The 27,931-nt window shown below is 39.1% G+C and overlaps 1 protein-coding gene across 7 annotated transcripts in view; it reads left to right on the top strand.

Moving 5' to 3' along the window:
- cita (citron rho-interacting serine/threonine kinase a) overlaps positions 1 to 27,931 on the top strand; it is a 42,129-nt gene that overhangs the window by 6,831 nt on the left and 7,367 nt on the right. Inside the window, exons 9-46 of one of the 7 annotated variants that reach the window (XM_086087226.1) lie at positions 1,394 to 1,583; positions 4,700 to 4,805; positions 5,833 to 5,976; positions 6,373 to 6,492; positions 8,342 to 8,512; positions 8,634 to 8,687; positions 8,766 to 8,819; positions 9,042 to 9,182; positions 9,332 to 9,457; positions 9,878 to 9,973; positions 10,089 to 10,205; positions 10,782 to 10,891; positions 11,247 to 11,421; positions 13,012 to 13,209; positions 13,445 to 13,498; positions 13,989 to 14,186; positions 14,427 to 14,620; positions 14,727 to 14,862; positions 15,005 to 15,109; positions 16,274 to 16,414; positions 16,580 to 16,687; positions 17,764 to 17,956; positions 18,287 to 18,448; positions 19,113 to 19,136; positions 19,457 to 19,594; positions 20,271 to 20,451; positions 20,555 to 20,646; positions 20,729 to 20,833; positions 20,937 to 21,106; positions 21,379 to 21,423; positions 24,127 to 24,207; positions 24,305 to 24,440; positions 26,139 to 26,278; positions 26,365 to 26,457; positions 26,532 to 26,640; positions 26,763 to 26,891; positions 27,020 to 27,100; positions 27,188 to 27,266. In XM_086087226.1, coding sequence (XP_085943352.1) covers positions 1,394 to 1,583; positions 4,700 to 4,805; positions 5,833 to 5,976; positions 6,373 to 6,492; positions 8,342 to 8,512; positions 8,634 to 8,687; positions 8,766 to 8,819; positions 9,042 to 9,182; positions 9,332 to 9,457; positions 9,878 to 9,973; positions 10,089 to 10,205; positions 10,782 to 10,891; positions 11,247 to 11,421; positions 13,012 to 13,209; positions 13,445 to 13,498; positions 13,989 to 14,186; positions 14,427 to 14,620; positions 14,727 to 14,862; positions 15,005 to 15,109; positions 16,274 to 16,414; positions 16,580 to 16,687; positions 17,764 to 17,956; positions 18,287 to 18,448; positions 19,113 to 19,136; positions 19,457 to 19,594; positions 20,271 to 20,451; positions 20,555 to 20,646; positions 20,729 to 20,833; positions 20,937 to 21,106; positions 21,379 to 21,423; positions 24,127 to 24,207; positions 24,305 to 24,440; positions 26,139 to 26,278; positions 26,365 to 26,457; positions 26,532 to 26,640; positions 26,763 to 26,891; positions 27,020 to 27,100; positions 27,188 to 27,266 — 4,696 coding nt within the window. Of the gene's footprint in view, positions 1 to 1,393; positions 1,584 to 4,699; positions 4,806 to 5,832; positions 5,977 to 6,372; positions 6,493 to 8,341; positions 8,513 to 8,633; positions 8,688 to 8,765; positions 8,820 to 9,041; positions 9,183 to 9,328; positions 9,458 to 9,877; positions 9,974 to 10,088; positions 10,206 to 10,781; positions 10,892 to 11,246; positions 11,422 to 13,011; positions 13,210 to 13,444; positions 13,499 to 13,988; positions 14,187 to 14,426; positions 14,621 to 14,726; positions 14,863 to 15,004; positions 15,110 to 16,273; positions 16,415 to 16,579; positions 16,688 to 17,763; positions 17,957 to 18,286; positions 18,449 to 19,112; positions 19,137 to 19,456; positions 19,595 to 20,270; positions 20,452 to 20,554; positions 20,647 to 20,728; positions 20,834 to 20,936; positions 21,107 to 21,378; positions 21,424 to 24,126; positions 24,208 to 24,304; positions 24,441 to 26,138; positions 26,279 to 26,364; positions 26,458 to 26,531; positions 26,641 to 26,762; positions 26,892 to 27,019; positions 27,101 to 27,187; positions 27,267 to 27,931 lie in introns of all 7 variants that reach the window. The other 6 variants (XM_086087230.1, XM_086087225.1, XM_086087232.1 and 3 more) reach the window with 6 other exon arrangements.

Below are 27,931 nucleotides of genomic sequence, written 5' to 3'. Positions count from 1 at the left end.
TGGACGGAATTTTTTTTCTGCCAAATATTGGACATGGCACCAGCTTTAAGAAATCCATTCCGGTCAAGCCCTACTTTTGTATTTTCGCCCCAAATGAAATCAAATGTATTACTCAGAAGAAGTTATACATCTGCCTCACATTTCTAAGGTTTGGAGTTCGAATCTCAGCTCAGGCTTTCATGTGTGAAGTTTGTACAGTATGTTCTCCCTGTGCTTGTGTGGGTTCTCTTTAGGAAAATTCAGCATCATTGAATACTCAAAATTTCCCATGGGTCTGAATGTGAGTACAAGTGGCTGTTTGGTTGGAGAACATGCCAGTTTATTTGCCGTCTCCCACCTAAATTCAGATGGGATATGCTCCATCTCACCCACATCCCTAATGAGGACAGGCTATATAGAAAATGGATCAATGTATGATGCGTGAGTGCGAGTGGTCATCAAATATTGAAAATCGAGGTGTTTGTTCTGTTGTGCTCAAGTTTACTCACTAACAACAGACATTGCATTGCTAGCTGTTGGCAAAGATCCATCTTTGTCCCAAGGAGGAAATTAGGAGGTGGAAGAGGCAAAGAAGAAAAGCCAAGGGAATTAAGTCCATCAAGTTTTCTTATTGAGTTAACAAAAAATCAATGCATGATTGCATTGGCATCAGAACATAATGCTGCTTTGGATAACAGAGAGAGACGTTGAAGAGGTTGACATTTTCAGCTGAGCATCTGTGACAAAATCACACATAACATTGAGAAACATTTTCATTCATGTCCGGTCACATTAGAATGCACAACAATGCTGTGATTCCCAAGTGTGTATACACCGTTTGGATTACCTCACATTTTGAGATGAATCAACAGTTATTTTTGATGTTCTGACGTTCTTATCAAATTGATATGCGCCCCCCCCCCCCCTTGTTCTCAAACATTCTCATCTTTGCTGAATTTGAATTTTAATCTGCAGACTATGAGGCAATGTTTAGAATGATCATTTAGCTTTATGCGGCAATGGAAAATGTACTACCATTTTGTTTTGATAGTTTTAAAATTGAATGATTAATAAACAGTATAAAATAACACATACATGAATGTAGAATGTCTCCCTATGTATTTAGAAATTGCTGCAGATCGAGCTTTATGCTTCAGATCTGCTTTAAGGTGAGACGCTTGCTCTGCTGCAGTGAGCATGAGAGAGAGTGAGGGAGTGTGAGGAGGGAGGGACAGAGGCAGCATGTGCATCAACGTGCGACTTACCGCACTCTCGGCGCACACCGCTTGGCGAGGTTCCTCCTCCCCTCCGTCTTCCCTCCTCTGTCTCCCCCCAACCCCCTTTTTTAACTAGCCTCTCTGCCTCTGAAAACATTTCCCTTTTTCACTCCCGACTCTTATTCTTGCCCCGACAGTTCTCCCACCTTTTGTTCCTGCGTTGCACGCCGAAGATGACACCTCTAATTTTGAGGAGCCGGAGCAGGCAGCCCCCCGGCCAGCCTCAGCATCCAAGCGAGGAGCTCCCCCTGTGGGCTTCCAGGGCAAGGATCTCCCCTTTCTAGGATGGTTCTTCAGCAGAGCACTGACAACATTGGGCAAATCTGAGTAAGTTAAATTTGTTTATTACGCACTGTTTGGATTTTTTATATTTCTTTGCACACCCCTATTTTATTTTGTGGACCTCTCACATATGTTTATCTAATACACCTTTGTTAATTGAAGACTTCATACCACCATTGGCTGTTGCTGTGCCTCCACATTTCTCATTACCTTGACAACAAATTTCAGGTAGCATGGTTTCACATGACTGGGAACTTGGCTTTTCATTAGTGTTGCGCCTGTTGAGACCAAAATGGGTTTTGCCATATGCTGTGCAAGACAGAATAAACATGAGGGGTAGTCACTTAATCTGCATGTGTTTGTTCCTTTTCTGCGATTCTTGTTTTTTCTCTGTCTTGAGAGCACATGTCGTTGATACGATACCCAGGGAGTGCAAATTCACGGGTCAGAGGCTGTAAACTGGTGTTGTCTTGCCATCGGTGCTGATTGGTATGCAGCTGAGTGTGTCAATGAGGTTCGCTGAGAGGTGGAACCCCACACACACATGAACGCACACACACACACACAGCAACATTCCCGCCCTCTCTACTGTTATTATGCTGCTTAATGGCATCCTGAATACAGCATGGGTTTTGGGACCATAATTATCCCTGATGCTGTTTGACTACTTAACCTGTGGTAATAATCCAAACGGACGTGTTTGATTATAGCAGCCCTGTGCCAGCTTGATCGTGCTGGAGACTGCGGATCATGACAGCTGCAGTAACAGAAAGGAAGGAAAAGGCGCTAGCAGATTAGACAGCAAAAGGGATGAGAGCTCAGATTGGGGGAGAGCATCTATTTCTATGGTGACCACCGTGGTGTGTTTTTCCTCCCCCAATTCCCTACCCCCATCTTTACTGTTCTCATTGCCTCATCTTATTTTCTTCATCTTAAAATGTCTCTTTCCTTTGCCGTTTCACCAGCAGTCATGTTTTGTCTTCTTCTGTAAACTACTCATATCTTTTGCTCTAGTTGATTAAGTGGAGATAGGCGCTCCTAGGATGTGTCACATTAGTGTGTGGGCGCACGCATATGCCTATAGACTCCCAATGGAAAAAAAAGAAAAGAAAGAGAATTAAGCCCAAGAATGCTGGGCATAATGATATTAGCTAATAATGTGGTTTGGGGGTTTGTAGAATCCTTCTTTTGTTGTCATTTTTGTTTTGTTTTGTTGTGTCTGACGTGTCTACTCAGTACAATTCAACAAAATCCCAGATGCGGCATGTCTCAAATTCATAAAATACACTGTGTGTTTGACTGGGGATTTTTTTCTTTTTGTTCACAGTTTTATTTTCTGTAAATCTTCTTTGCCATTATTTGTGCTAACGACCCAACATTTAAATTGAGAGCTCAAATTAAATGGACCATCAGGTCAAATTGCTATGAATGAACCCAGCCAAGATGGCCATGGTGAGAGCTTTCATGGCCCCACAGGGAATAATCCCTGATGATTGAAGAGATTAACTGAGTTTTCAAGTGGTCAGAGTCCTGCATGTTTTTGAGGTTTCTCTACTCCAACACACCCGATTCAATGATCAGGATCATTATCAGGCTCCTGCAGAGCTTGATGATGAGCTTAAATAAGAATCAGCTGTGTTGAACGTGGGAAACCTCTAAAACATACAGGACTTATGCCCCCGAGTAACGGACTTTGACACCACCGCGCCTAACTAATTGCCAGATCTCTAATATATCATCTCTCAGATAAAATGGTCAATGTATGATTCATTATGTTTGCCAACTCTGCCAACTTTTTTTCTTCCATTCAAACTGTTCACCAATCAGCCTGGAAATGGGCCTTATCCACACTGTTTGTACAAAGTTGTCCAAAATGTCTTGTTACTGGATAATTATGATTTATGTGGCCTCACTTCAATCCATCCCCCGATTGATTAAGTGGTGTACCTCAACACCGCTGTCTGTGTGTAGGGTTAGGGTTAACAAACAAGGTTGCAAACAAGCCACAACATATTTAGCTAATATTGCAGCAGTCTGGTTATATGGGTATATCAAAGTTACAGTCACAGTATTTCTAGGAGGTGAGCAAATACACTGCTATGAAAAAGTAAACACACTTACATGTATAGAAAACAAAAAAAGTAAAAGTACAACTACTTAGCTATATAGGGCACAGGTCAGGGTATGTATTATTCCTAAAACATATTTAATGTTAATAAAAGCCACTAAAACATTATGTACAGTTTGAACATTAACACTGTGCTTTACTATGGGAGAAAACCCCAGTTTGAACTATGATTCAATCATTTACTGCACACAAAAGTTAAATAAAAATATACCTAATTAAATGTTTACTGGTAAATTCTGTAATGTATTTAACTTAATATAATATAAATACAACTGAACCGTACTTAGGCAGTGATTCTTTCACTAGAGGGAGCCCATGTACTCTCTAGTGTTTCCCATACCATACTTTGAGAGTTACTGTGATAAAAATGGGGTTTCTATCCAAATATTTAAAATTTTTAGTTTGTTAATTTACCAAAAGATTAAAGATCACTTAAAAAATATATATATTCCACAAATATCTAAATGTCTTCGCCACTCCAAACAATACGTGTACATGTGACGAAATAGCCGGTCAAAATGTGCGATATGTCATCGTTTATTCGCAAAACCTGTTTGTTTCCATAGCCAAAATTCACATTTTCTTTTTACCGGTACGGGAAACCATAACCCCAAAACAATGAATTTTTTTGTGCATATTTGACCTTTTTTCCCCCCTCTCTCTCTAGTGTTTGCAATGCAATAAGGTTTAATTTCGCAATTCTAGAAAATTTGAATCAATATCGGCTGGATGGAACACGCCTAGTAAATGGTGATGAATGTGTTTTCTTTAAGACTTGTTGCTCATTTCAGAGTATGTCAGTATGATGTAGATAGATAAAAGTGCTATTTAACTATAACATTTACCATTTGCATACGTTATGACTTGACTTAATTCAACTTCTTTGGAAATGTTTCTGTTTGCCGTGTGATTTATATTTTAGCCGTGTATTATACACCACTAGCCCCCATGTAATATTTATGTTTGGTCTGCTCATGTGTTGTTGATTTGATTTTGCCTTTGCTTTTTATTCTTTTGGTTTTGTTGACTCTAGGGCAGTGTCTGCAGGCCTCAACTCTCCTGCTAAGACCAACTCAATGGAAAAGAAGCTCCACCTTAAAAGCAAGGAATTACAAGAAACCCAAGACAAATGTCACAAGGTGAGACTTTTGCTGCTGGTACCATTCTAATAATTTGTACAGGTACATAAGGTACCTAAACCATTATTTTTGCTGAGGTGTTCCCATTAATTTTCTTGTTTTATAAACACTTAGCCTTAAACAATACATGCTTATTTTAAGATACATCTCTGAAAAGCCGAAAGCACAAAGTGTGATACTTTTTTAAATATCCCCCCATGTGAAATCAGATGTGCTTGGTTGCAAAACAAACAACATTTACTCATTTGAAAACATATGAAATCACCCGACACATTACCAGTAGGAAATCAAATCCAGTGATTATTTCTGGTGGCTTTTAACGGTTACTGATACAGTGCTGCGTAATAGCATAATTTCAGTTTATTTGCACACAAAAAAAAAAAGTAGTGCAACACTGATCCGGTACAGTTTTCCTGAGATTTTTTTATTCTTTCTTTCTTTTCTTTTCTTTCTTTTTTTTTTAAATGAGAGCTGTTTCGTGAAACATTTGCAAATGGTTGATAAATAAATGTGACCTTTTGCTGCTTCAAACCACCACATTTTAGTGCACAGTATACTGTAGTTTTCACGCGTGAATGCAATCTGAAAGCCCCCCTGTAAACTCTGAAGGGCTGCAGTCATTTCACCTTCTAACAAGGCAGCAGGATAGACTGGGGCAATCCCAAAAATGATACCCCTCCAAGCATTGGTGTTTATGGCTTCTTTTCTGTTTATTGTCGGTCAGCCCCCCTATAAATGGAGACACTCTTCTTCCAAAGTGGCTTTTATCAGCTATAAGTCGGGTTATAACTCAGTAGTACCCCCTCTAGACACCCTAAACCGCTTTGTTTTGATTTACTTACATGGGAACTGAACACAGCGCATGCTGGGCAGCTGCAGCTTCACAAGGTCACACAAAGAGGCATGCAGAATTCATAAGCATTTGTATTTGTACACAAGTACTGCCAAAGTGTCTCCAGCTGAACACAATGATACTTTTAAATCTATCAATACAGGGCTTTATTTACTGAACCTGTCATGTATTCAGATGGAGCAGGAAATCTCCAGGTTCCAACGCAAAATGACTGATCTAGAGTCAGTGCTCCACCAGAAAGATGTGGAGCTGAAAGCCTCTGAGACTCAGAGGAGCATCCTCGAGCAAGACCTCGCCACCTACATTACGGAGTGCAGTGTGAGTCATACAGCACACAACGATGTTTCTGTAGATGTGAGAGAATCCCTCCAGACATTTGTGTGCTACACAGACATCTTCTGATATGTCCTCCCAAAAACTCCAATTACCTCAGTAAAATCTTTCGGATTTCCAGAAGTCATTTTAATATGAATGTTTACATAAAGAAAGCTCTTGGATCTTGATGTTTCAGCCTTTGAGTGGCAAACACATCACTTTTCAAGTCAAGCGCAGTCCTCCATCATTACTTATCAAATACAGAGGGAACTCAAATGAAACCTTAAAACCAAACCATGCTCTCTGAAAGTTATTTTACAAAACGGTGTACTACTATGGTGCCCTGTACCAAATAAATATTACTTTGAGCCGTGATCCTTGCATATGCTGTGTTTGCAGAGCCTAAAGCGGAGCCTCGAGGAGGCGCGCGTGGAAGTCTCTGAAGAAGATGACAAAGCTATGCAGCTGCTGCATGACATCCGCGAACAGAGCAACAAGCTGCAGGAAATTAAGGAGCAAGTATGTATAGTAGTCACATCATCCCTTTTCTCGTCATTAGTATAGGCTTGCGATTCTGTTTTCTGGGCTGGCTAAGACAACAGTTAAAAGATGACTGACTAAAAGGGAAAATCTGTCACATTCATCAACCTGTCCATCCATGTGGGAAATCAATGTTTGTCTTTACCTGTAATAATGAAATGGCTGAAGTAGCAGTGCAGTGATGCACCTTGTCAGCAATGCTCAGGCAGGGATCACCTCTGAGGATTCCCTTGTTCTGCTTACTGTAATCGCGAAGGTTATCCCTGCAGATGGCATCCCTGCAAGGTATCAAAATGGAGACTTTGATCATTAATCATGATGCTTACCTACAGTTGTCTCCTGGGGAAGGTGGCCACAACGATTCCACATTTAGGTTAAGAGAATACTTGACACATTTAACTGTGAATCGTGAAATACACATTTTTTTGAATACCCTCATAGTTATGAAGAAAAATCATCAAACGTCATCATTTATCAAGATAAAATAAAATGTCAACAATGTGTTTCTGCTTGACTCCTCACTAAACAATTAGCCATGTTATAGATTATGTAAAATATTTAATCAGCCTTTCTAATGTTACCTTTGATTTGTTTTTTATGGGGATGAACAATCGTTGCTGCAGTGCACTGCAGCTTCTGTAGCTCGCTGCACAGCGAAACAATGTCAGCACATCTTTGTCTGTAAAGCAGGAGAGCAGCTCACTTGTTTTCATGCTGTTCCAAACAAGTCGGAAATGTTTTTATCACACAGTTCAGATGCATAAAAGCAACAAAGCATTTAACGCCAACTTATAATGTAACAGCCCTAAAGAGAAGTACTTTACTTGGTGAGTCATTATTCAATAAGTTTGTACTGTATATAAGGGTTACTCAGTGCACTAAGCATTGGAATTCTCTACTGTCTAACTTCAGTATTTTAATATGTTTATTTATTGCAGTTCTTGTTTGTAGGGGTATAAAACTACACAACGACCATACTATATATATTAATTATTTAGCTACATTAAGTATGGGCAACTGGCGGGGGGGGAGGGAAATTATAAACATGTTTCCTCTAACACTGGCAGTTTGCCATATATGCAAATTCACTTATTCGTGTAATATTTTCTAAAAAAATTACACTTTCTTTTCTTTTTCTGGGCGGAGCGAACCCCCTGTTTTTCTGGTGTCCCTCGTGAAGAGTAGTGTTCCACTTTATAGTTTTAAGTTGTAATATCATCATTCACCATTAGATGGCAGACCTAGCTTAGTTGCGCTTACACCAGGGGCCGGTGTGTACTACAATGTGAATAGGCCTAATAATTTTGGTGGATTTGGAATGGCATGCAGGACAAACATTGCTCACCTCAATAATATTAAAATTCTGAGTGAATTGATTTTTGTTTAAAAAAATGCACAAAATGTGTTCTTAAACTTAATGTTGGTTTGATGTTCAGCAGTTTTGTGCTGTCTTTGAATGATAATTTGATGCAAAACAGCCCTTTGCACTGGAGGGGGAATCACAGTATTATGTGGTTATTTTGTTATTGAATAATTGATCTTATTTATACACATTTTGTGAATGCATTGTAAACAATTAAATATATTAAGAGCGCATATTTTGTCCATATTTAAAATGGCTTAAAAACTTGAGGCCCTCTCTATCATTTAAGTTGGCCGTCCCTGACCTACAGTCCATAAAAGAGGCAAACTGCTGTTTAAGTGCAATGATAAACATACATGAAAGGAATGCTTTTTGACATTACCATTGTCAACTAAACTTTTCATCTCTCTGATTGCACAATTGATGCAGTTCCGTGAGATTTCTGTTCTGGACTTATCATTTTAGGAGTACCATGCGCAGCTGGAGGAGATGCAAGTGACCATCAGGCAGCTGGAGGAGGACCTGTCTGCTGCACGCCGCCGCAGTGACCTCTACGAATCGGAACTTAGAGACTCAAGACAAACCAGCGAGGAACTTAAACGGAAGGCTGTGGAGTACCAGCAAAGGATACAGAAGGTGCACTAACCAGAAAATGTGCAGTATACTGTACAATACACATTGCTGCTTCTCTTGCCTTGTTACACTGTAATCATTGGAATTTAGATCAAGTGTACTTAATCATTCTTTGTGTTTTCAGGCTAAAGAGCAGGGTAAAGCAGAGGTAGAGGAGCTTCTCTCCAAACTGGAAAAGGTAAAATGAGATATAGGGTGTTGTAAATTCATAGTGCTGCAGTTGCAGTTATATTTAACCATTTATTTCCTTCTCAAGACAAATGCTGAGCAACAGGTGAAAATTCAAGAGCTCCAGGACAAACTGTCAAAGGTACGTTTCTTATTGATTAGAGTAAAGCATTGCTCTTTGTATATTTGAGAGAGCAACTGTTTTTATAATCTGGATGGGCAAAATGCAAATGTATCTGGTAGTCCGACAATTGCAGTAGGCTCTGCAGATACACTGGGAAAATTAGTACAAATGTCTGGTTCAAGTTTCAGGAACTCTGTCAAAGATCCACTAAATAGCCTTTAACCTTGTGACCTCTCTTAGGCAGTGAAAGCGAGCACAGAAGCCACTGAACTGCTGCAGAATGTCAGACAGGCCAAAGAACGGCTGGAACGAGACCTTGAACGCTTGCGAGGCAAAAGCGACTCCAGTGACACACTCAAACGACGCCTGAGAGAGACAGAGGTACCACTTTAGACAAAACGCACCTTTGTCTTCTTACCGTAAAGTATTTGACACATGGTGTTAGTTAAACTTCTACACCTCTTCAAAACTTTGCAGCCGTATACACTTCACATTATGTCTCATTTTGTTTGTTTTTGGTGTGTAAGCAGGAGGGCAGAAAGACCCTGGAGAACCAAGTAAAGAGGCTGGAGATGGTAGAGCGCCGTGAGAATAAGCTGAAAGATGACATTCAGACCAAATCCCAGCAGATCCAGCAGATGGCTGAAAAGATCCTGGTGAGAGACCTACAGATAAGACTTCCTTAATACGCTTCACCACTCCACCCCTAATTTTACCCAACTGCCCATCTCTGGTTATCTTCATCGCTTCTTACTGAGAGCTCATACTTGCCACTGCATGTGCTGGCTAGCTCGGCTCTTATAAATGGCAACTTATCAACTGAGTATTTAGACCATCGCATTTAAACGATCAAATCATGAACAGGCGCAGCTACAGCCGTTTTGTGGATTTACAACTTTTCAATGCAAGTTTCTCCATTTTCTTTTTGTTGTGTATTTGCTGCTGTAGTAGGATTGTGCATGCACTTCTGTACTGGTGTGTGAACATGCTGTTGCCTAATTATCATCCATTTTAGCAAATTGTACTTTATTTGACACTTTATGTTATTATAAACTAACCTAAACCTTCTTTTGCAGGAACTGGAGGACCACCTGAGGGATGCCCAGTCTACAGCACAAAGGATGGAAACTCAGCTTGTCCAAAAGGAGAGGCTTTTTGAAGACAAAATAAAGGTAGTGTTATTATGGTGCTGAGATACTGTATTTTCTCCAGGATGAACTTCGGAACAAAAGCTAATACCTCAGGAGACTTTGTGTCGTGTGCGTTCACGGACTCTGTCTAATCAAGGTTCTGGAAGCCCAAATGAAGGTGGACATAGCCGACAAGGAGACCCTCGAGGCTCGAAGAGCGCAGCAGGAGGAGGAGTCAAGAGAGAACTGCAAACTTATCAGCGAGCAGAAAGCGGTAAGAAAAATAGCAATGAATTTAAAATGGTCACTGTGAGAACTGCCTTTAATTTCACACCCGATTGGGAATGGCTCATTTTCGGAATCCAGAAGTAAATGTAACTCCAGTAAATAATGGTAGGAAAAAAGCTTTTAATGTGTTCAGTATACATTTTGAATGTTTATATACGAAAGTTTATGAACATGCCTTTCAAAACTGACAGCATTTACTACATATTTTCTTATTCATCCATACACAATATGTGACAGTGGTTTTGGCTCTATTGGAAAGAACACTTTGAAGACTGATTAAATTGTACTGTACATCATTTTGCACTGTAACGTCTGGGCTCAAGCCCTAATCTGGTTAATGTGGTAGAATTGAGGCAGTTAAGAAGCTTTTCATCTTCTGACATTAACAGGAGAAGATTCAAGCAACACCTTCAACGGAAACTAAGAGGATTTTACTGGAGTGAAACCTTCTGTTTCCTCCACCCAAAATGTTTCTGGTAAAATGTGTGCTTGCCAGAACTCTCCTGAGTCATTTTTTTAATGTTATTTGCACCATCATTTTGTGTCTCCTCTCTTCCTGCAGACCATTAACGCCATGGATTCCAAGATGAAGAACCTGGAGCAGCGCATTGCTGAGCTGTCAGAGGCTAACAAGCTGGCTGCTAACAGCAGCATCTACACCCAGAAGAATATGTGAGTTAACAAGACCTTCTTTCTACCCACATTGTACTTTCATGAGGGTCCCCACCCACACTCACGCCATTTCCTCCTGCCTCCAATGGCTTCATTAGTGTACATTTAATTCTCTAAATCTTTGTGCACCCGAGCCGATGGATCTTTTTAATGAGGCGGCATGGCTCATGGTGCTACAGAGAAAATGCAACTTCAACTCATCTTTGAATAAATGTTGTGTATTTATTTGAATGGAATACATTACAATTAGAAAGATACCACCTTATTATTGAAGCTGTAACATTGTCTCATCTCTTTTTCGATAAACAGTACAAGGTATTCATTTTGGATTTTTGTTTTGTTTTGTTTGATTTAGGAAAGCCCAAGAGGAGATGATCTCAGAGCTGCGACAGCAAAAGTTCTATTTGGAGTCTCAGGCTGGCAAACTTGAGGCTCAAAATGCCAAACTAGAGGAACATCTGGAGAAAATCAGTCAGCAGGAGCAAACCAAAAGGACCCGTCTGCTGGAGCTGGAGAGTAGGCTGCGGGAGGTGAGCCAATAGCAAACAGAAACAAAATCTTCCCGCTCAGGATTAAGTAATGCTCTTTAGCTGCCTCTCAGTGTAGCATTGCATTACGGTATTAGTGTCCACAAAGCGGATTAAGGCAATTGATCGGCCACTGAGCTGATAGTCTTTTTAGATCGATTAATATACAGCAGAACTAAAGTTTTGGCGAAACAGCATTTCTCAATTTGAGTGAGATAAAAAGTGTATTTTTACTTATACAGTAGTTTTCACACAATCTTGACATTACACCAAATCCAAAATAGACCGCTTTAGCATCTGCTTCTTTTTTCTTTTCTTTTTTTAAATTACAGTAAAAGCCCCTCTTCACAATTAAGTTTTTTTCACGTTACTGCAGACAACCTGTTGGCTGAATGCTGCTTCTTTTCCTCCACACTTTCTTTGCTACTGAGAACTGTGGTGTTAATTGCTGACTTCTCTGCACACTCAAAAGACAAACACATGCTGTCCTTTGTCTCATACACATGCTTACTATATGTACATGCATAAAAAACGCACACTCATTACAAACATTTATCCTACACTGTAAGAGGGTGGCATGGTTGATGACTGGTTAGCACATCCACCTCCCAGTGCAGAGGTCATGAGTTCGATTCCAGGCTCAGGCCTTCCTGGGTGGAGTTTGCATGTTCTCCCCGTGCCTGTGTAGGTTTTCTTCGGGTACTCCGGTTTCCTCCCACATGCCAAAAAACATGCATGGTAGGTTAATTGAATAGTCTTAATTGTCCCTAGGTGTGGTTGTGAGTGGCTGGTACAGATAACTCTTAGGTCCAAATCACAATTTAATTAAATAATTAACAAAAAACACTTCTATTTAGGGATATTGCTATGAACTATTTTTAGAATCGACTATTCTATTGATTATTCTATCAATTAATAAAAATAAAAATAAACTTTATTTTTCATTAAGTATTAAATGCATTTTTCTGCTTTCACGTAAGACTACAGAAATTAGGGAATAATTATTGTTGTGAGAATGAAATCAGATAATTTTGACAATTTTAAGTTAAACAATGGTTCTAAACTATAGTTATTGATTAATTTTGACACTGCTACTTCTATTAGCCACCTCATCATGAGGTATCAGGAAAAGACTCGTTGTAATGGACTCTTTTTGTATTGCTTTTGCATGTTGTTGAACTTGAAAGACTGAAGTTGACCTTAATTTTTCTGTTTCACTTTTCTTCATACAATACATACTGCATATTTAAATGATATTATCCAAGTTTCATTCAAATTCATTGCTTTCAGTTCAGGTCTCAGTAAGTGTATATTATATTGGACATTTACAACAACCTACAATATATCTGAAAATGTAAGCACAGTCTATATATTGTGTTAACCCAAATGAATATTAAAATAGTTTTCAAATACAGTACAACAATTTGAAATTGCCTTGTGCCTCGTAAACTGTTCGGGTGTTAAACAAAATCTACCATCTGGTACTCTACCGATTACAACAAATGGTGATAATTATATGCAAATATAATCATTTTTAGGTCATTGTAACGCTGTAATAAACACACATTTACCCAAGTCCTGTTGCCTTTCCAGATGGGCTTAGAACATGAAGAGGAAAAGCTGGAGATCAAGAGACAGGTGTCAGAGTTGACCCTCTCCCTGCAAGAGCGCGAGTCCCAGATAAGCAGCCTGCAGGCCGCTCGTCTTGCTTTGGAGAGCCAGCTGCAGCAAGCAAAGACTGAGTTGGAGGAAACCACTGCTGAGGCTGAGGAGGAGATCACTGCCTTGAGGGTAAGGCGGCAAGTGCACGTGAATAAATTACTCACATTGCCATATGTAGGCGCACATGCAAAAACAGGCAATACAGGATTAATTATTACTCTTTTCAGATCGAACACTAAAAGCAGCAGCAGCATTCACTATATACACAATGAAAACAGAGTCAACAAATGTTTAACTTTTTAGTGGCACTGTTCCATCATATTTCTCATTTCAAATGTTGACGCATTTTTCCCTTTTCTCATAGAATCACAGAGATGAAATTCAACAAAAGTTTGATGCCCTAAGAGACAGCTGTTCAGTAAGTGGTGTATTATATAATGGGAATTGAAATATCTTTCTAGCGTCTAAATAGGCGGCAGATTGGTTAGCACGTCGTCTGCCTCATAGTTCTGAGTTTCCGGTCAGGCTTCATATGTGGAGTTTGCATTTTCTCAGTGTGCTGGCAAGTGTTTTTTTTTCTCGGTGCTTCGGTTTCCTCTCACGTTACAAAAAAAATGCATGTTATTTTTTTTACAGATGAAATGAAAAAAATGTGTGCAGGAATGTTCTTTTTTTTTTGTCCCCGTCTTAATGTCCAAATACATCTGAGATAGGCTCCTGCTCACCCTCAGCCTTAATGAAGAAAAGCAATACAAAAGATGGATGGATGCAAGATTAAAAAAATGCATTATAAAAAATAACTCATGCTAAATCATACAGTATATGCCATTAGTAACATAACTTGATCCATTGTCAGTTATTTGTTCCACAACCACTGCAGACTCATCAAGCTCTTTTTGTTGCTTCAGGTGATCACTGACCTGGAGGAGCAACTAACCCAGCTGAGTCAGGAGAATGCGGAGTTAAACCGCCAGAACTTCTACCTGTCCAAGCAATTGGATGAAGCGTCAGATGAGAGGGAAGATCAACTGCAACTGAGCCAGGAGGTGGACCGGCTCAGGAGAGAGGTGGCAGACCGTGAGATGCATCTCAACAATCAAAAACAAGTAATGTTGCCTAATGTTTGACAGACCACAGATATAAATTTCACCTAATATAGTACATAATTTTTTTTGATTTACTTTGTCACCTGAAAGCTTCAGTGTACAGTATATCTATTATTTAGACTATTCCAAACAAATCAGGGATACTCCTGTCACAAGAAATGTTGGCAGGCCTGCAAACAAGTTTTTCCAAAAGATGTGAATGACAGTCTCCTCAATCTGCCATTTTATTTACCTTCCTAGAACATCGAGACTCTAAAGACTACATGTAGCATGCTGGAGGAGCAGGTGGTGGAGCTTGAGTCCCTGAATGATGAGCTGCTGGAGAAGGAGAGGCAGTGGGAGGCTTGGAGAGGGGCCTTGGAGGATGAAAAGAGCCAGGCCGAAAGACGCACCAGGGAACTGCAGAGACTGCTGGATAATGAAAAACAAAACAGGTAATGCTGGAGCAGATTTGAGTGTATTTAAAATGTCAAGAATGTCTTTGACATCTCTGTTTCATTGCAGTTGGTAACCAAACTTCTTGCGCTCTGTTTTTCACAGGTTACGGGCTGACCAGCGCAGCACAGAGTCTCGCCAGGCAGTAGAACTAGCAGTCAAAGAGCACAAGGCTGAGATATTGGCACTGCAGCAGGCCTTGAAGGAGCAGAGACTCAAAGCTGAAAGTCTGTCTGATACTGTGCGTTGCCAAGATAACTCTATCTAACTTCTAGATATCTGAAAAGACTGCATAGTAATTCAATGCAGTCATTTCAGTTTTGTCCTTGTTGCTGCAAAATTTTGCCACTGTTGGTATAAGGTGCATTTGCTTGTTTGCACAGCTCAATGATCTGGAGAAGAAGCACGCCATGCTGGAGATGAACGCTCGCAGCTTGCAGCAAAAATTGGAGACTGAGAGGGAGTTGAAACAGAGGCTGATGGAAGAGGTAGAAACGATGTCAATTAGATGACCAAGACATTTTCCCACACAAATGTAACATACTTTAATTTAAGAACACATCTAGTATGTTGAATTTCTCCTCCTGTCTTTTATTTTAAGCAGCTTCTTCTAATTGGGCTGACTTTAGGCGAGTGGCGTAGTATACCATATATTGACAATCAATCTATCACATACTCTGCAAGGTTTTTGCCACTGTATCAATAGCCTGGCACTGCCAGGCTTGCTTTTCAGACCAAGGCTTGTGCTATGAGATGTGACTGCAAAATGTCAGGAATTGCTTACTAGAGGAGCTGAATTTTTATTTCAGGTTAATCGTTAGGTGCGTTTCCATTACAGTTTTTCGCAAAAATAAAAGCGATATTGTACTATTTCGATAAAGTAAAAATTTGACTTGCCGGTGTTTCCATTGAAGAGCATTTCGCTTCTGAGGCTCAATTCTCGTAATGTTCCGTCTCGCGGGATCTCGCAGTTACGTAGGAGGTGCTCATGATGTTTAAGGAAGACAGACGCCTGGAGTTCTTCATATTACTTTAAAACTATCTCCATCCCCTCATCGGGTGGGTTCGGGCATTTGGTATTGGTGTTGTGTTTGTGCGCGCATGACGCATTGCGTTTGTGCTCATGGCAATTGTGGTCTTCCTTCAGGCATAACATTACTGCTTTTTGTCCATATGGCGCCGCCATAATCAACTTAAACTGAAAGTTCCATGGTGTCGCTTTAATACCGGTGTATTAAAAACGTGAATTCATTTGTACAGGCTATAAAACACATTAATGGTAGATTTTTATTTTTATTTATCTTGGTATCATTTTTCCCCAAAAAATTGAAGAGACTTGTATAAACTTTATATCCACTGGACAATTTAGAGGGCTTCAGTTACCCTTAAATGTATGTTTTTGGAATGTGGGAGGAAGTTTGATTTACAGGAGAAAACCCACACAAACACGGATAGGACCATTCAAACCTCACACAGGAAGGCTAAGATTAAAATCATATCATAGCTTCTCAACTGAGGGAGGCATACTACCAGTACTCACTAGTGTACCGTTTTGTCACCTATTCAAGTTCTTATCTAAATCAAAGTGCTGTAGATGTATTTGTTCAATTGCCCTTTTTTCAATTATAGTTTGTCTGCTGATATTTTCACAGCAAGGGAAGCTGCAACAGCAGATGGATCTCCAAAAGAGCCACATTTTCCGTCTAACCCAGGGTTTACAGGATGCACTCGACCAAACCGATATGCTTAAGACTGAGAGGACTGATTTGGAATACCAGCTGGAGAATATACAGGTGCTCAGTGCAATATCTTGCAATCGATTGAGATGCTGTTTGGGGACCGTTATGACTTGTAGCAGACATTCCAAGGATTCTTAAAAGATCTAATGTAGAGCTAAATAAGGAAAGTGTTCTTTTTGATGTCCTCGAAGGGGTTTAAAATTCTGCTTTATTTTGCAGGCTGTATATTCCCATGAGAAGGTGAAGATGGAGGGGACTATCTCACAGCAGACCAAACTCATTGACTTCCTTCAGGCTAAAATGGACCAACCTACCAAGAAAAAGAAGGTCAGTACAATATATCTAATGAAAATAAATCCTAATAGACTGTTAAAGTTAGCTTCTATATATACTAATAGATACAAGTGAGGTTACTGTCAAATAATTCAGGAGTCCATACACTGTATACCAGTGGTTCTTAACCTGGGTTTGATTGAACCCCAGGGTTTCGGTGAGTCAGTCGTAGGGGTTTGGCGGAGGTCAAGACACACACCTGACTCAAATGATTCGTGTTGATATGACTTGCTGGGCCATCATTGGCTGCAGGCGATCACGCTACATTGCTATGCCTGCAGCAAATTTGGTGCACTCAGTAGTCGACTCGACTTGCGGCTTTTTTGATGGTATGTTGTGGGATTTCTTCATATTAACTCTGCCGAGCAAAACAAATAAATAAATAAATAAAAAATGCGCATTTTGAATTGACATGTATAACGGAACATATGGTGTTCCACAGGGTTCAGTTCTGGGGCCTCTGCTGTTTTCATGTATCTGCTGCCCCTGGGTTCCAGTTTAAGAAAACAACAGTAGTTGTCTCAAAGTGCTCTTTGAATAGAGAGTTAAATTGAGTGATGGGAGTCAGCATCCTTAATGCATGATTTACAATGCCAAGTTGAGCAATACTATTCCAGCACAACCAGCTATCTAGCAAAACTAAAGGAACACTTCCATAAGATTAATGGAGATAGGGAATACAAGAACACAACAATTTCTGAACTCAAGGTGAAGAGAGCCAATTTTGATGAAAAGGCTACTGTGGCTACTGTTTTGTTTACCAGTAAACCATATACATATGTCTTGAATTAGATTTTCCCCCCATTTTTTCAATAAAGAAGGGTTCGGTGAATGCGCATAGAACTGGTGGGGTTCAGTACCTCCAACAAGGTTTAGAACCACTGCCGTATACACTAATGAGATAAACGTATTGGGTCACCTGGCTGTTACAATTACCTTTTACAGATTTTGTCTTATGGTTTAGAGTCAGGTCAGGACTCTGTTTTTTTAGGAGTAGCAAAGGGGACCATCACAATGGACAAGATGTGCCCTAAAATAAAATCATCTCTCCATGTTCCTTGTGTGAACAGGGTATTTTTGGGCGCCGGCGTGAAGATGTAGGCACTACAACTAATGTGGCATTGACTCCTCAATCCCAGCCAACAGTTCCGTTGCAGTACAGTGACATGAAGCTTGCTTTGGAAAAGGAGCGCTCAAGGTGTGGAGAGCTGGAAGAGGCTCTTCAGAAGATGAGAATAGAGCTGCGATCCCTACGGGAAGAAGGTACAACTTAACCATGTATGTAGAGTTGCAATCAGTGCCTAACAGCTATCACATAGTTTCTTGTGTAGCCTTAATAATTTAAATCAGACCCGTTATTAATACTTGCACTTAATGACACCATATTATTTGTAATGTCTGTTTGAGTGAGACATTGAGCCAACTTTAAAATCATGTTTCTGTACGGCAAAAAGATATAATGATATTTCAAATCCTCCACTGCACCTCAATGTGTAGTCTTTTTATTTTTATTTTTATTTTATTTATTTTTTGGACAGATTTCTGGAATTCTACTGCCACTGACCATTAACTTAATTTTTTATGAAAATATAGCCGCTCATTTCAAAGCACAGGATCACATGGCTACTTCCACACCAGCCCAGGCTCGCCATCAAATCCTCATGTCAGCCATTGTGAAGTCCCCAGAGCATCAACCCAACCCCTGTGGGCTGCTTAACCCTTCAACCCGCTCCAAGGACACTTCCACACCTGAAGGTGACTCACTCAAACACAAATACACACACATAGTCTGTGTTACATGAATCTTCAAGAACAATTTGTCGACATAGTAGTACTCGCGTGTATGAAATCACTGTCAATAAAATGGGCCATTTGTTTGCCTATTGTGGTGTGGTTTGTTTGTATTTGTTTCTTCTGTCAGCCTGTGCTAGGCAGGATTAGTTCTAAATTATGTTGGATAACTATGCTCAGGACCTTGTAAATCTGAAACACAATCCAAATCAGTGGACTGAAGGGGAAAATGTTTCAAAAGTTTTGTTTCAGGTTTTAGTCGCTGTGCTTTTATCCAACCAATATTGCAATCCTGCCGGGCCTGTCTCACAAGGGAAGGGTTATGGATTCATATGATGATACTGGTTTTAATGTAGACTTTGAATGAAGTGGAATGGAAATGTATCTCATCAAACCAATCTGCTTGAACCTTTATATTTCTGAAGAATCCTCCTATTACAGCAACATAATGAAAAGTGGACAGACCAAGGGGGCATGTGCTCTGATCCTATCAGACACATCTTCATCAATGACAAGTCCATTGCCTTTCTCTGTGATTCAGGCCTCAAACTATGTGTGTCTTTCACTTTCACATAGCTATTGTTAGACTGCTATCTCCTTTCTGTCTCTTTCCTCTTATTCCTTGCAGAAAAGAGGAGGGTCACCTTTGAAAGTAAGTTAGCAGTCCTCCATTCCTTTCTTACGTCTTCTCAAATATGCGTCCCCTCTGTTAATGTTTTTTGTATCTCCATAGTTCATTAATTATACATTCCATTCTGATTGGCATGCATAGTGTGATTTTCATCTGTTCATACCTAAACAGGAGTATTTATTTACAAAAATCTGTCATTTTTGTTTTGTCATTTTCACCATGTGTACTACGAGAAAATAATTTTGTAAAATGTTGTTGCTCTCAAAGGTAATTAATCTTAATTTCTCCTCACAGCTGTTTTTCTTCCTTTTTTTTTTATTTTTATTTATTTTTTATTGCAGAGTTTGGTCGTCGCGTGAAGGAGAGGATGCACCATAACATTCCCCATCGCTTCACTGTGGGTCTCAACATGAGGGCTGCCAAATGTGCCGTCTGCCTGGACACTGTGCATTTTGGACGCCAGGCTGCCACTTGTCTAGGTTTGTGTCCCTCCTTCAGAGAACAGCCGAGAGATAGTATTCCAGTCTTATCAGAATTACTGGCTGGTCTTTGAAACCCATCCACTAAATTATCTCACATGGAATTTTTGTGGGCTGTAACCAGGCCTGTTTGAAAAAAATATGTTATAGTGTCAAAATAACAATATTGTAACATAATTTACCATGCATAATCTTGAGAGCAGAATATTCCTGCACTTGGCATAGTTTTTTGTTATCATAGTCTTTATACACTTATTTAGTCCGTAAGTACAGTGGCACCTTGAGATACGAGTTTAGTGTGTTCTGTGACCACGCTCGTAACTTCAAACACTCTTATCTCAAATCATATTCCTCTTAGAAATGAATGGAGAAATCCATCAATGTGTTGAAGTGCCCCCCACCACGTTGATGACACCTGCTCTAAAATGTCCATGAGGGAAAGCGGTGTAGAAAATGGATGGATGAATGTTTATGTTGCATTCTGCTATACATAAAGAGAAAACAACTATCCTCATCTTTTGCCCTAGACTTAAAATAAGTCTATAATGAACATTTGAAGTGGAATTGTGTTTTCAATGTATTTTAAACATTTCAAACGTTTCTACCCTGTATTTCAGAAAATGAATTAAAAGAAAAAAATGCCTGACCTTTCTTTTCTTTTTTTCACTTCCTGTAGAATGCCACACCCTTTGTCATCCCAAATGCTCACCATGCCTTCCAGCCACTTGTGGCCTGCCAGTTGAATATGCCACCCACTTCTCTGAGGCTTTTTGCCGAGAAAAGGCAAGCTCCCCTGGACTTCAGGTCAAGGAAGCTAGTGGGCATGTTCGCTTGGAGGGATGGATGAAGCAGCCAAGGTTGTTGGTTCACTTTTCCTGACATACTGATCATTGGGCATTAATGTACCATGCTATGTATTTGTATATTAACCGATTATATTATTGATTGATTCAAAAAAAGAAATGGCAAGCGTGGTCAGCAAGGCTGGGAGACAAAGTATGTTGTTCTCGATGGAACCAAAATATCAACCTATGACGCAGAGCCCAGAGAAGGTGACTACCTTTTTCTTCTGACATTATAAAGAAACGTCAAAAATAAATCCAGTACAAAGCTTATTTGACATGTCGTTTTTAGACTGTGTTAATGTGGAGGAGGAGTTTGAGCTTTGTCTACCTGATGGAGAGGTAACTGTTCATGGAGCTGTTGGAGCCTCTGAGCTCATCAACACTGCAAAGTCAGGTAGTGGTTCATTGCCGGCCAATACTGCCGCACTCGGACTATTTTGAAGTATATCCACCTATCTGAAATATTCAATTTAAATGTTCTGGGTGTTTGTGTCCAGACATCCCTTACATTCTGAAGCTGGAGTCACACCCCCACACCACTTGTTGGCCAGGCCAGTCTCTCTACTTCATGGCTCCCAGTTTCCCGGACAAACAGCGCTGGGTGGCTGTACTGGAGTCTGTGGTGGCTGGTAGCCGTGGATCTAAAGACAAAGGGGATTCGGACGCTGTAAGTGCTAAAGCAATTGTCTGTGTAATTTCTAATAATAAATGTCAAATTGTGATGTAACTCAAGGGAAATGTGAACTGTTGTGGTTTAAGTCAACTAATGCCGCCAACATCAGCCAGTGCCTTCATTTATTTTCCTCCTCTTCCCTTTTTTCTCTCTCTATGCATGTGATCACCAACTGCATCTTCTCTTTGTGTGTTTTCATTGTCCTCGTTACTGTCGTCACGTGCTATTTGTATACCCATTTAATGCGGTTGTGTGGACAATTGTAGGCAGGTGTTTCTAAAAGACAGAAGAACCTATCACCCCTGGTTCAGGTACAGTAAGAAAGCTGCACGAATGCTTGGGCTTCAGTGATCAACTGGCTGAGCATGTAGTTTCTGTACCTGTCCATGCATAGAACACTATCACTGCTCTGTGCAAGATAACACAGAACCAGGCTGATAAATGGTTCCATAGTCGCTGTTTTAAGTGGCCAAAAGTGCACTTAAAGTATACTGTGCAAAATGCATGGGTCTGAATGGAACTCTACACCATTGGCCAATAGCATGCTGTGCTATGCATGCTTCTGCAAGAGCCATGCTTCTTCAGCTCTTTCACTGGAATACACACACACGCACGCTGTTTGCAACCTTATTGTACCTCGGAAACAAAAGAAAGGGAATATTAAAATAGATGATGCTCCTGCTTCCCTTCAGTCATGAGGTTTAACAAAGCTTGGCTTCATTATTACTATTATTGTGGTGGAGATGACAAAGGTGTCACACAGATTTTTGTGATGCTTGGACACTTGTATTATTTTACAAATCAGATACTAGAGTCACTGTTTGTTTCTGTGGTCATTTTATTTAAAGAAAATGTAAGCAACTTCAGTGTTTGCTTTAATTATTTATTTAAAGTAATTATAAATTAGACTTATGTACCTATTTATTGATAATGTAGCTTAGAGGGGTGTGAATTGCCTAGTACCTTGCGATTCGATCTGTATAAAGATTCATAGGTCATGATTCGATTCGATACCGATTAATCTTGATACAAATCTATAAATCAATTACTGCGATTTTTTAAAACTAAAATTTTGAAAATACTAATCAATAAACTTGTACATGTACACTGTAAGATTTGTATGAAAATGTACTTCAGGCTTATAATGTATTTAACAAACAGGTTAGAATCTGTTTCATGTTTGAACAGCATTGAAATAAAATATTAAGGCTTAATGTTCCATTAATATAACATTCTTCCATGAAACCTTACCCTAAGTAAGGCTTTTTTTTTGAATATTTCCATTAAAAAATTGATCTTTAAAAATCGATTCGGCTGCATATGAATCAATACGACAATTGTGTGCTGTAATACCGCGTTATATTGCCAAATCGATTTTTTTTTAACACCCCTAGTAGCTTAAATGGAAAAGGTATGAATATTTTTCTTACTCATTGATTCCCGTTCATTTTAAAAGTCAAAGCCATCTATGATGAAACATCCAGGTTGGTTACCTTCAGTTGCAGACTCAAATCAAATTTAGATCATCTGCACAACTCATGTCCATTATTTTGCTCTAAGTGTTGGTTGGATGTGTTTACCGGTACTCTACACATAGCATTTCTATACAAATGCACACTGTAACCAGATTTTTTTTAAATACCTATACAGCCAAATGTGTGTGAAGAATGTGAAAAGTCAATATATTTTTATAAACACACATTTACCAATGTTTCAACGCTTGCTGTAGGTTTTAGACATTTTCTACAGAGATTTGCAGCTAATAAGCATATTTGATCTTGGCTGGCATTCACATCAGTGCTTAGGACAAAAATATATAAAGATATTTTTGGATTTACATATACTTGCCTTACCTCCCACACCTCTTCAACTGTCATGGTTCTGCGGTACCTCAGTACAGCATGCATTGATTCATTTCCCCCTATTGCTGTTATTGATGCTGCTGTGATGCTTTTGTCTTCACCCACGGAACATTTATAAAACTATAAATAGTCTGATGAATAACTGAAATAGTAAAAATTGGAAGCACCCTAGCAATCACATTTGTTTGAATAAACTATAATTGTATAGAATTGTTCATGTCAGTAAAGTAGGTTTTCCTGTATCTTCAGGGTTTCCATGGGTCATTAAAAAGCATTAAATGTCATTAAATGAATTTTGCTCAAATTAAGGCCTTAAATGGCATTAAGAAGCATTACATATGATGTCCTATAGACAATAAAAATTTAAATTGATGTAAAAACATTGTTGTTCATGCTTTATTTTACATCCAATGTTGTACAAAAGAGTCACTAACGCAATTTAGCAAAAATAAATGTGATAGAAATATTTTTATTTGTAGGGACTGGCGACTAGTTGTAATTTACAATGAACAAGGTGGTCAATGAGTTGTTTCATGTTCTAAATACCAAATGCTCTGGATTTGAAAAGAAACATCCTGCTCCTAATACCAACGTCAAATATGAAACACTAATCCCATCTAGTGGCAGAAAATTACCTCAACACATATGTATGACGCACATTCCTTTTTAACTGTTTAGTATCTTTTTAACTTCAGATAACCTGATTAATTAATCATTGTACTATAAAATTACTGTGCCAATGGTTGAAAAGATACAACCACATTTGTATTTGGTAACCATATTTGTCCACTTATGTTAATTAACAAGAGTATGAAAACTTAAAAAATGTTCATGTATTTTATTGTACATTTAGAACAGATAAAATGTGCAATTAATATACAATTGATCACGAGTTACCCATGGAAATCATGCAATCAACTCGTAGCCCTATATAAACAGTATATGTATATAGGTGTGTCTGTGTGTGTGCGTGTATATACAGTACATCGTGAGCATTAAATTTGTTTTAAGTTGCATTGAAAATCATTAAATTAGACCTACTGATACCTGCAGTAACCCTGATCTTGTTAATTGACTGCCATTCTTGCTAAACATCTTTTGATGCCTGCCTCGTTTTCCCTCTTCACATCTTATGCTTTGGTGTCATTACAGAAGCTTCTGGGCAACTCTTTGCTGAAGCTGGAGGGTGACGACCGCTTGGACATCAACTGCACTCTGCCTCTCACTGACCAGGTTCTGCCATAAACGTTTAATATAAGCTTGTCATTAGGCGGCTGCACCATCCGCCTGCGGGTTTCACGTCAATGACTGTCCTTGTTATTCGCCTTAGATCGTGCTGGTCGGCTCTGAGGAGGGCTTGTATGCGCTGAACGTCATAAAGAACTCGTTAACCCACATTCCGGGCCTGACTGCTGTATTCCAGATCCAGATCCTGAGGGAGCTCGACAAACTGTTGATGATCACTGGTTAGTCAATGGAGCCATTCAGGAATTGCAATTCTCCTAATGATGTCTTTTTTTCCTCCAGCTAACTTTAATTACCAAGTCATTTAGGTTTTCATTAATTATGCTCATGCTTCCCTGTATACACTAGGGATGTAACGATATCCAAACATCACGATATAATATTATCACGATATGAAGCTCACGGTACGATAATTATCACAATATTGTGGGGAGGTTGGCGAATTTAATAAAAATTAATTTTAAAGGCCCAATATTGTAAAAAAAAAATAATAATAATAATAATAAAAAGACCTCTTACTAAAAAATTAATTTAAAAAAGCACAATATTGTGCTTTTGTACTTAACAGCAATACATATAAACCACCTACAATCTCTAATAACACTTAATATTGAGGCACTTGCTAATGCACGCACACATTGAGTTCCTCCACATATTGATTCGGTTCACAAGCATATTACGTTCACCTTCATCTGACAAACATAGAAGGGTCAAAACATCCCTTATGAAAATTAAAGTGCACTAAAAAAAAAATAGCCACTAGTGGGTGCTAGACCTGCTCAAATGGAAATCAATCTGACTTGTTTTACTCTTAATATCGTGACATGACAAATATTGTTATCACAATATTGCTGTTATTGTTGCATCCCTAGTAAAGGTAGTCCTCTTGTTACGAACATCCGAGTTACGAACAAAAGCTGACTGATGTCCATAAAAGCTGTATTTTGCCTGCAAGTTAATGTTTAAGTGCGCTCCACATCATACGTTATGGTACAGTATTGTACTGTTGTGCCCCTCTCTGCCACAACCTCGCCGAGCAGCACCGCGCCATTTGCACATTTCAACTACCTCTCTGTCCGCCGATGAATGGCACAGCCTGGAGCCACGACGCACGCACTCTTCATGCACTCTTCATGCACTCTTCATGCACTCTTCATGCACTCAATATTGGCGCCACGCTGTGAGTATATTCCAGAGGCTCTCCTGGAGGATATTCATGAAAAGCAGCTCTCAGTCGTCTTTTTTTATCGGCGTAGTAGCAAAACGTACAATATCTCTTCAGCTTCAAAATCAATTGAATCTGACTCGTCATATGCACCAATCGCAATTCATGTGCACGTCGGAAAACATAGTTTCCAGAGACCATTACACCAAATACGTAATCATGCATTCCACTTCAGCCTCACATGAACTCAACTCAATAACCATCTATGTAGTGTAAACATATTAATTTGGTTTTTATTGCATTGTACTGTGTAAAAATGTAATGTTCTGTGAGGAAAAGTGGTTCAGATAATGGATGCATGATGTAATTTAATTTAATGTACCGGTATTGTTTTTATATGTGTTTATAGAAACGGTATATATATATATATATATATATATATATATATATATATATATATATATAAGGTATATAATTTAATTTGTTTAATTTTTATTGTTTTTTGTTTACATATTTTTATTATTTTATTTGAAAAATATATATCTTGATAAAATGTAATTTTGAAACAAAATTTAATGTGATCCGATTTACAAACAAATTTGACTCACAAACAACCTCTCGGGACCCCATGTGTTCGTAAGTTGAGGACTATCTGTATACAGCATGTTCATTTTGCATTTTACGGTATGTATTAAATTTAATACCTATTTCATATAATGTAATACATACTGTATTTGTACTGAATGTTTTCCAGGAGAGGATCGCGCCCTGTGTTTGGTGGAGATCAAGAAGGTGAAACAGTCTTTATCACAGTCCCATCTCCCAGCTCCACCTGACCTCAACCCCTTCATCTTCGAGACAGTGAAGGGGTGCCACCTCTTCTCCTCTGGAAAGGTCACTTAGATTATTTTTGTCATATGTAGTAAAATCATCAGTTTGCAAAGATTAAGTTGAAGCCCCGCCCCCCCTTTTCTTCACAGATTGACAATGGGATCTGTATCTGTGCTGCTATGCCCAATAAAATTACAATCCTGCGACTTAATGAAAGCCTCAATAAGTTCTGCATCAGAAAGGTACGTGTGCATACAGTCGAGGGCTGTGTTTATTCTAAGAATGAATATTGTTCAACTTTTGCCTTTATTTACAGGAAATTGAGACCTCAGAGCCCTGCAGCTGTATCCACTTCACTGGCTATAGTATTATCATCGGCACCAACAAATTCTATGAAATTGAAATGAAGCAGTATGCGCTAGAAGGTTTGTCATCCACCACGGTCTATCCATTACACTCTAGTGCTCTTGATATTCAATCGAAAGTATTGTGTGTTCACTTAAACCTGACTGAGCTGCTTGACTAATGCGTGTATCTGTTCCTACAGAGTTTCTGGATAAAAACGATGTGACGTTAGCCTCTGCTGTGTTTGCCGCATCCTCCCACAGCTTCCCCATCTCAATCATTCAGGTCACCACGGCTCCTCAGAAAGAGGAGTACCTGCTCTGTTTCCATGGTGAGATGATCTTTTCAATGTGAAATTTGTTTAGTTTTTTCCTCATATGCGACCTGTAGAGTGTTCCCATCATCTAAAAAAAAGTGCTGATTTATTTTAACTTGCCAATCAAAATGTTTTTATTGCAGAGTTTGGCGTCTTTGTGGATGCATACGGCCGCAGGAGTAGAACTGATGATATCAAGTGGAGCCGCTTACCTTTGTCATTTGGTCAGTAAATCTTCTTTGGATGATATTGCATTTTACATATCCTCTTATCAGCATATCATGATATTAAATGCAAGTTTGACCTTTCAGCTTATAGAGAACCATACCTGTTTGTGACCTACTTCAACTCTCTGGATGTGATCGAGATTCAGGGACATTCTGCATTAGGGTAAGCTTATTTTTAGAGAGCCACTGATATGGAATTCTTGGGACTGAAGCCAATATCGATATTGGGGGCTACTTCACTACTGCTTATCCTGTTCAAGTTTGCGGGGTGCTCCCAGCCAATATCTGACATATTGGCTGTTAACCAATGTATCAGCTGATGTATTAAATAGTAACATTTATGTACGAAGGATACTGCATCTATTGTACATGAACACAAATTCTTATTATATCATAAGTGTGATTCAAGACAAAGAAACAGAACACTACTACGGTAAATTAAAATGAGGAACTTAAATTGGTAACACTGTCAACATGAGGACTGTAAGTAAGATGCATAATAGTCTAGAAATAATGGTGGACATGGCAATTAACAGTTGCATAAATGTTTGTTCATTCCACAAAGATAATTTACACAACTTTAAAAGGCTGTATAATTGTTTAATATTAGCTATACTGTAGGTGGACATATTAATTAACAGTCACACGTATCTTTGTTTATTTCATAAAGATGCAACTTAGCCAATGTTTAAACAATAACTGTAATACGCTCTCTAAAACACATGTGAAGAAATAGAATGCTCTTCCTGCCGTGCTCTAACAGTGTGTTTTGTTGCATTATGTACGTTGTTGTTATGGGGCGCTAAAGTGTATTGTTCAGAACCAAGG

Source organism: Leptonotus elevatus, chromosome 10 (genome assembly GCF_054856555.1).
Source record: "Leptonotus elevatus isolate MCC_2025b chromosome 10, RoL_Lele_1.0, whole genome shotgun sequence".
NCBI lineage: Eukaryota > Metazoa > Chordata > Actinopteri > Syngnathiformes > Syngnathidae > Leptonotus > Leptonotus elevatus.
This window is presented reverse-complemented; position numbering and strand designations above follow the sequence as displayed.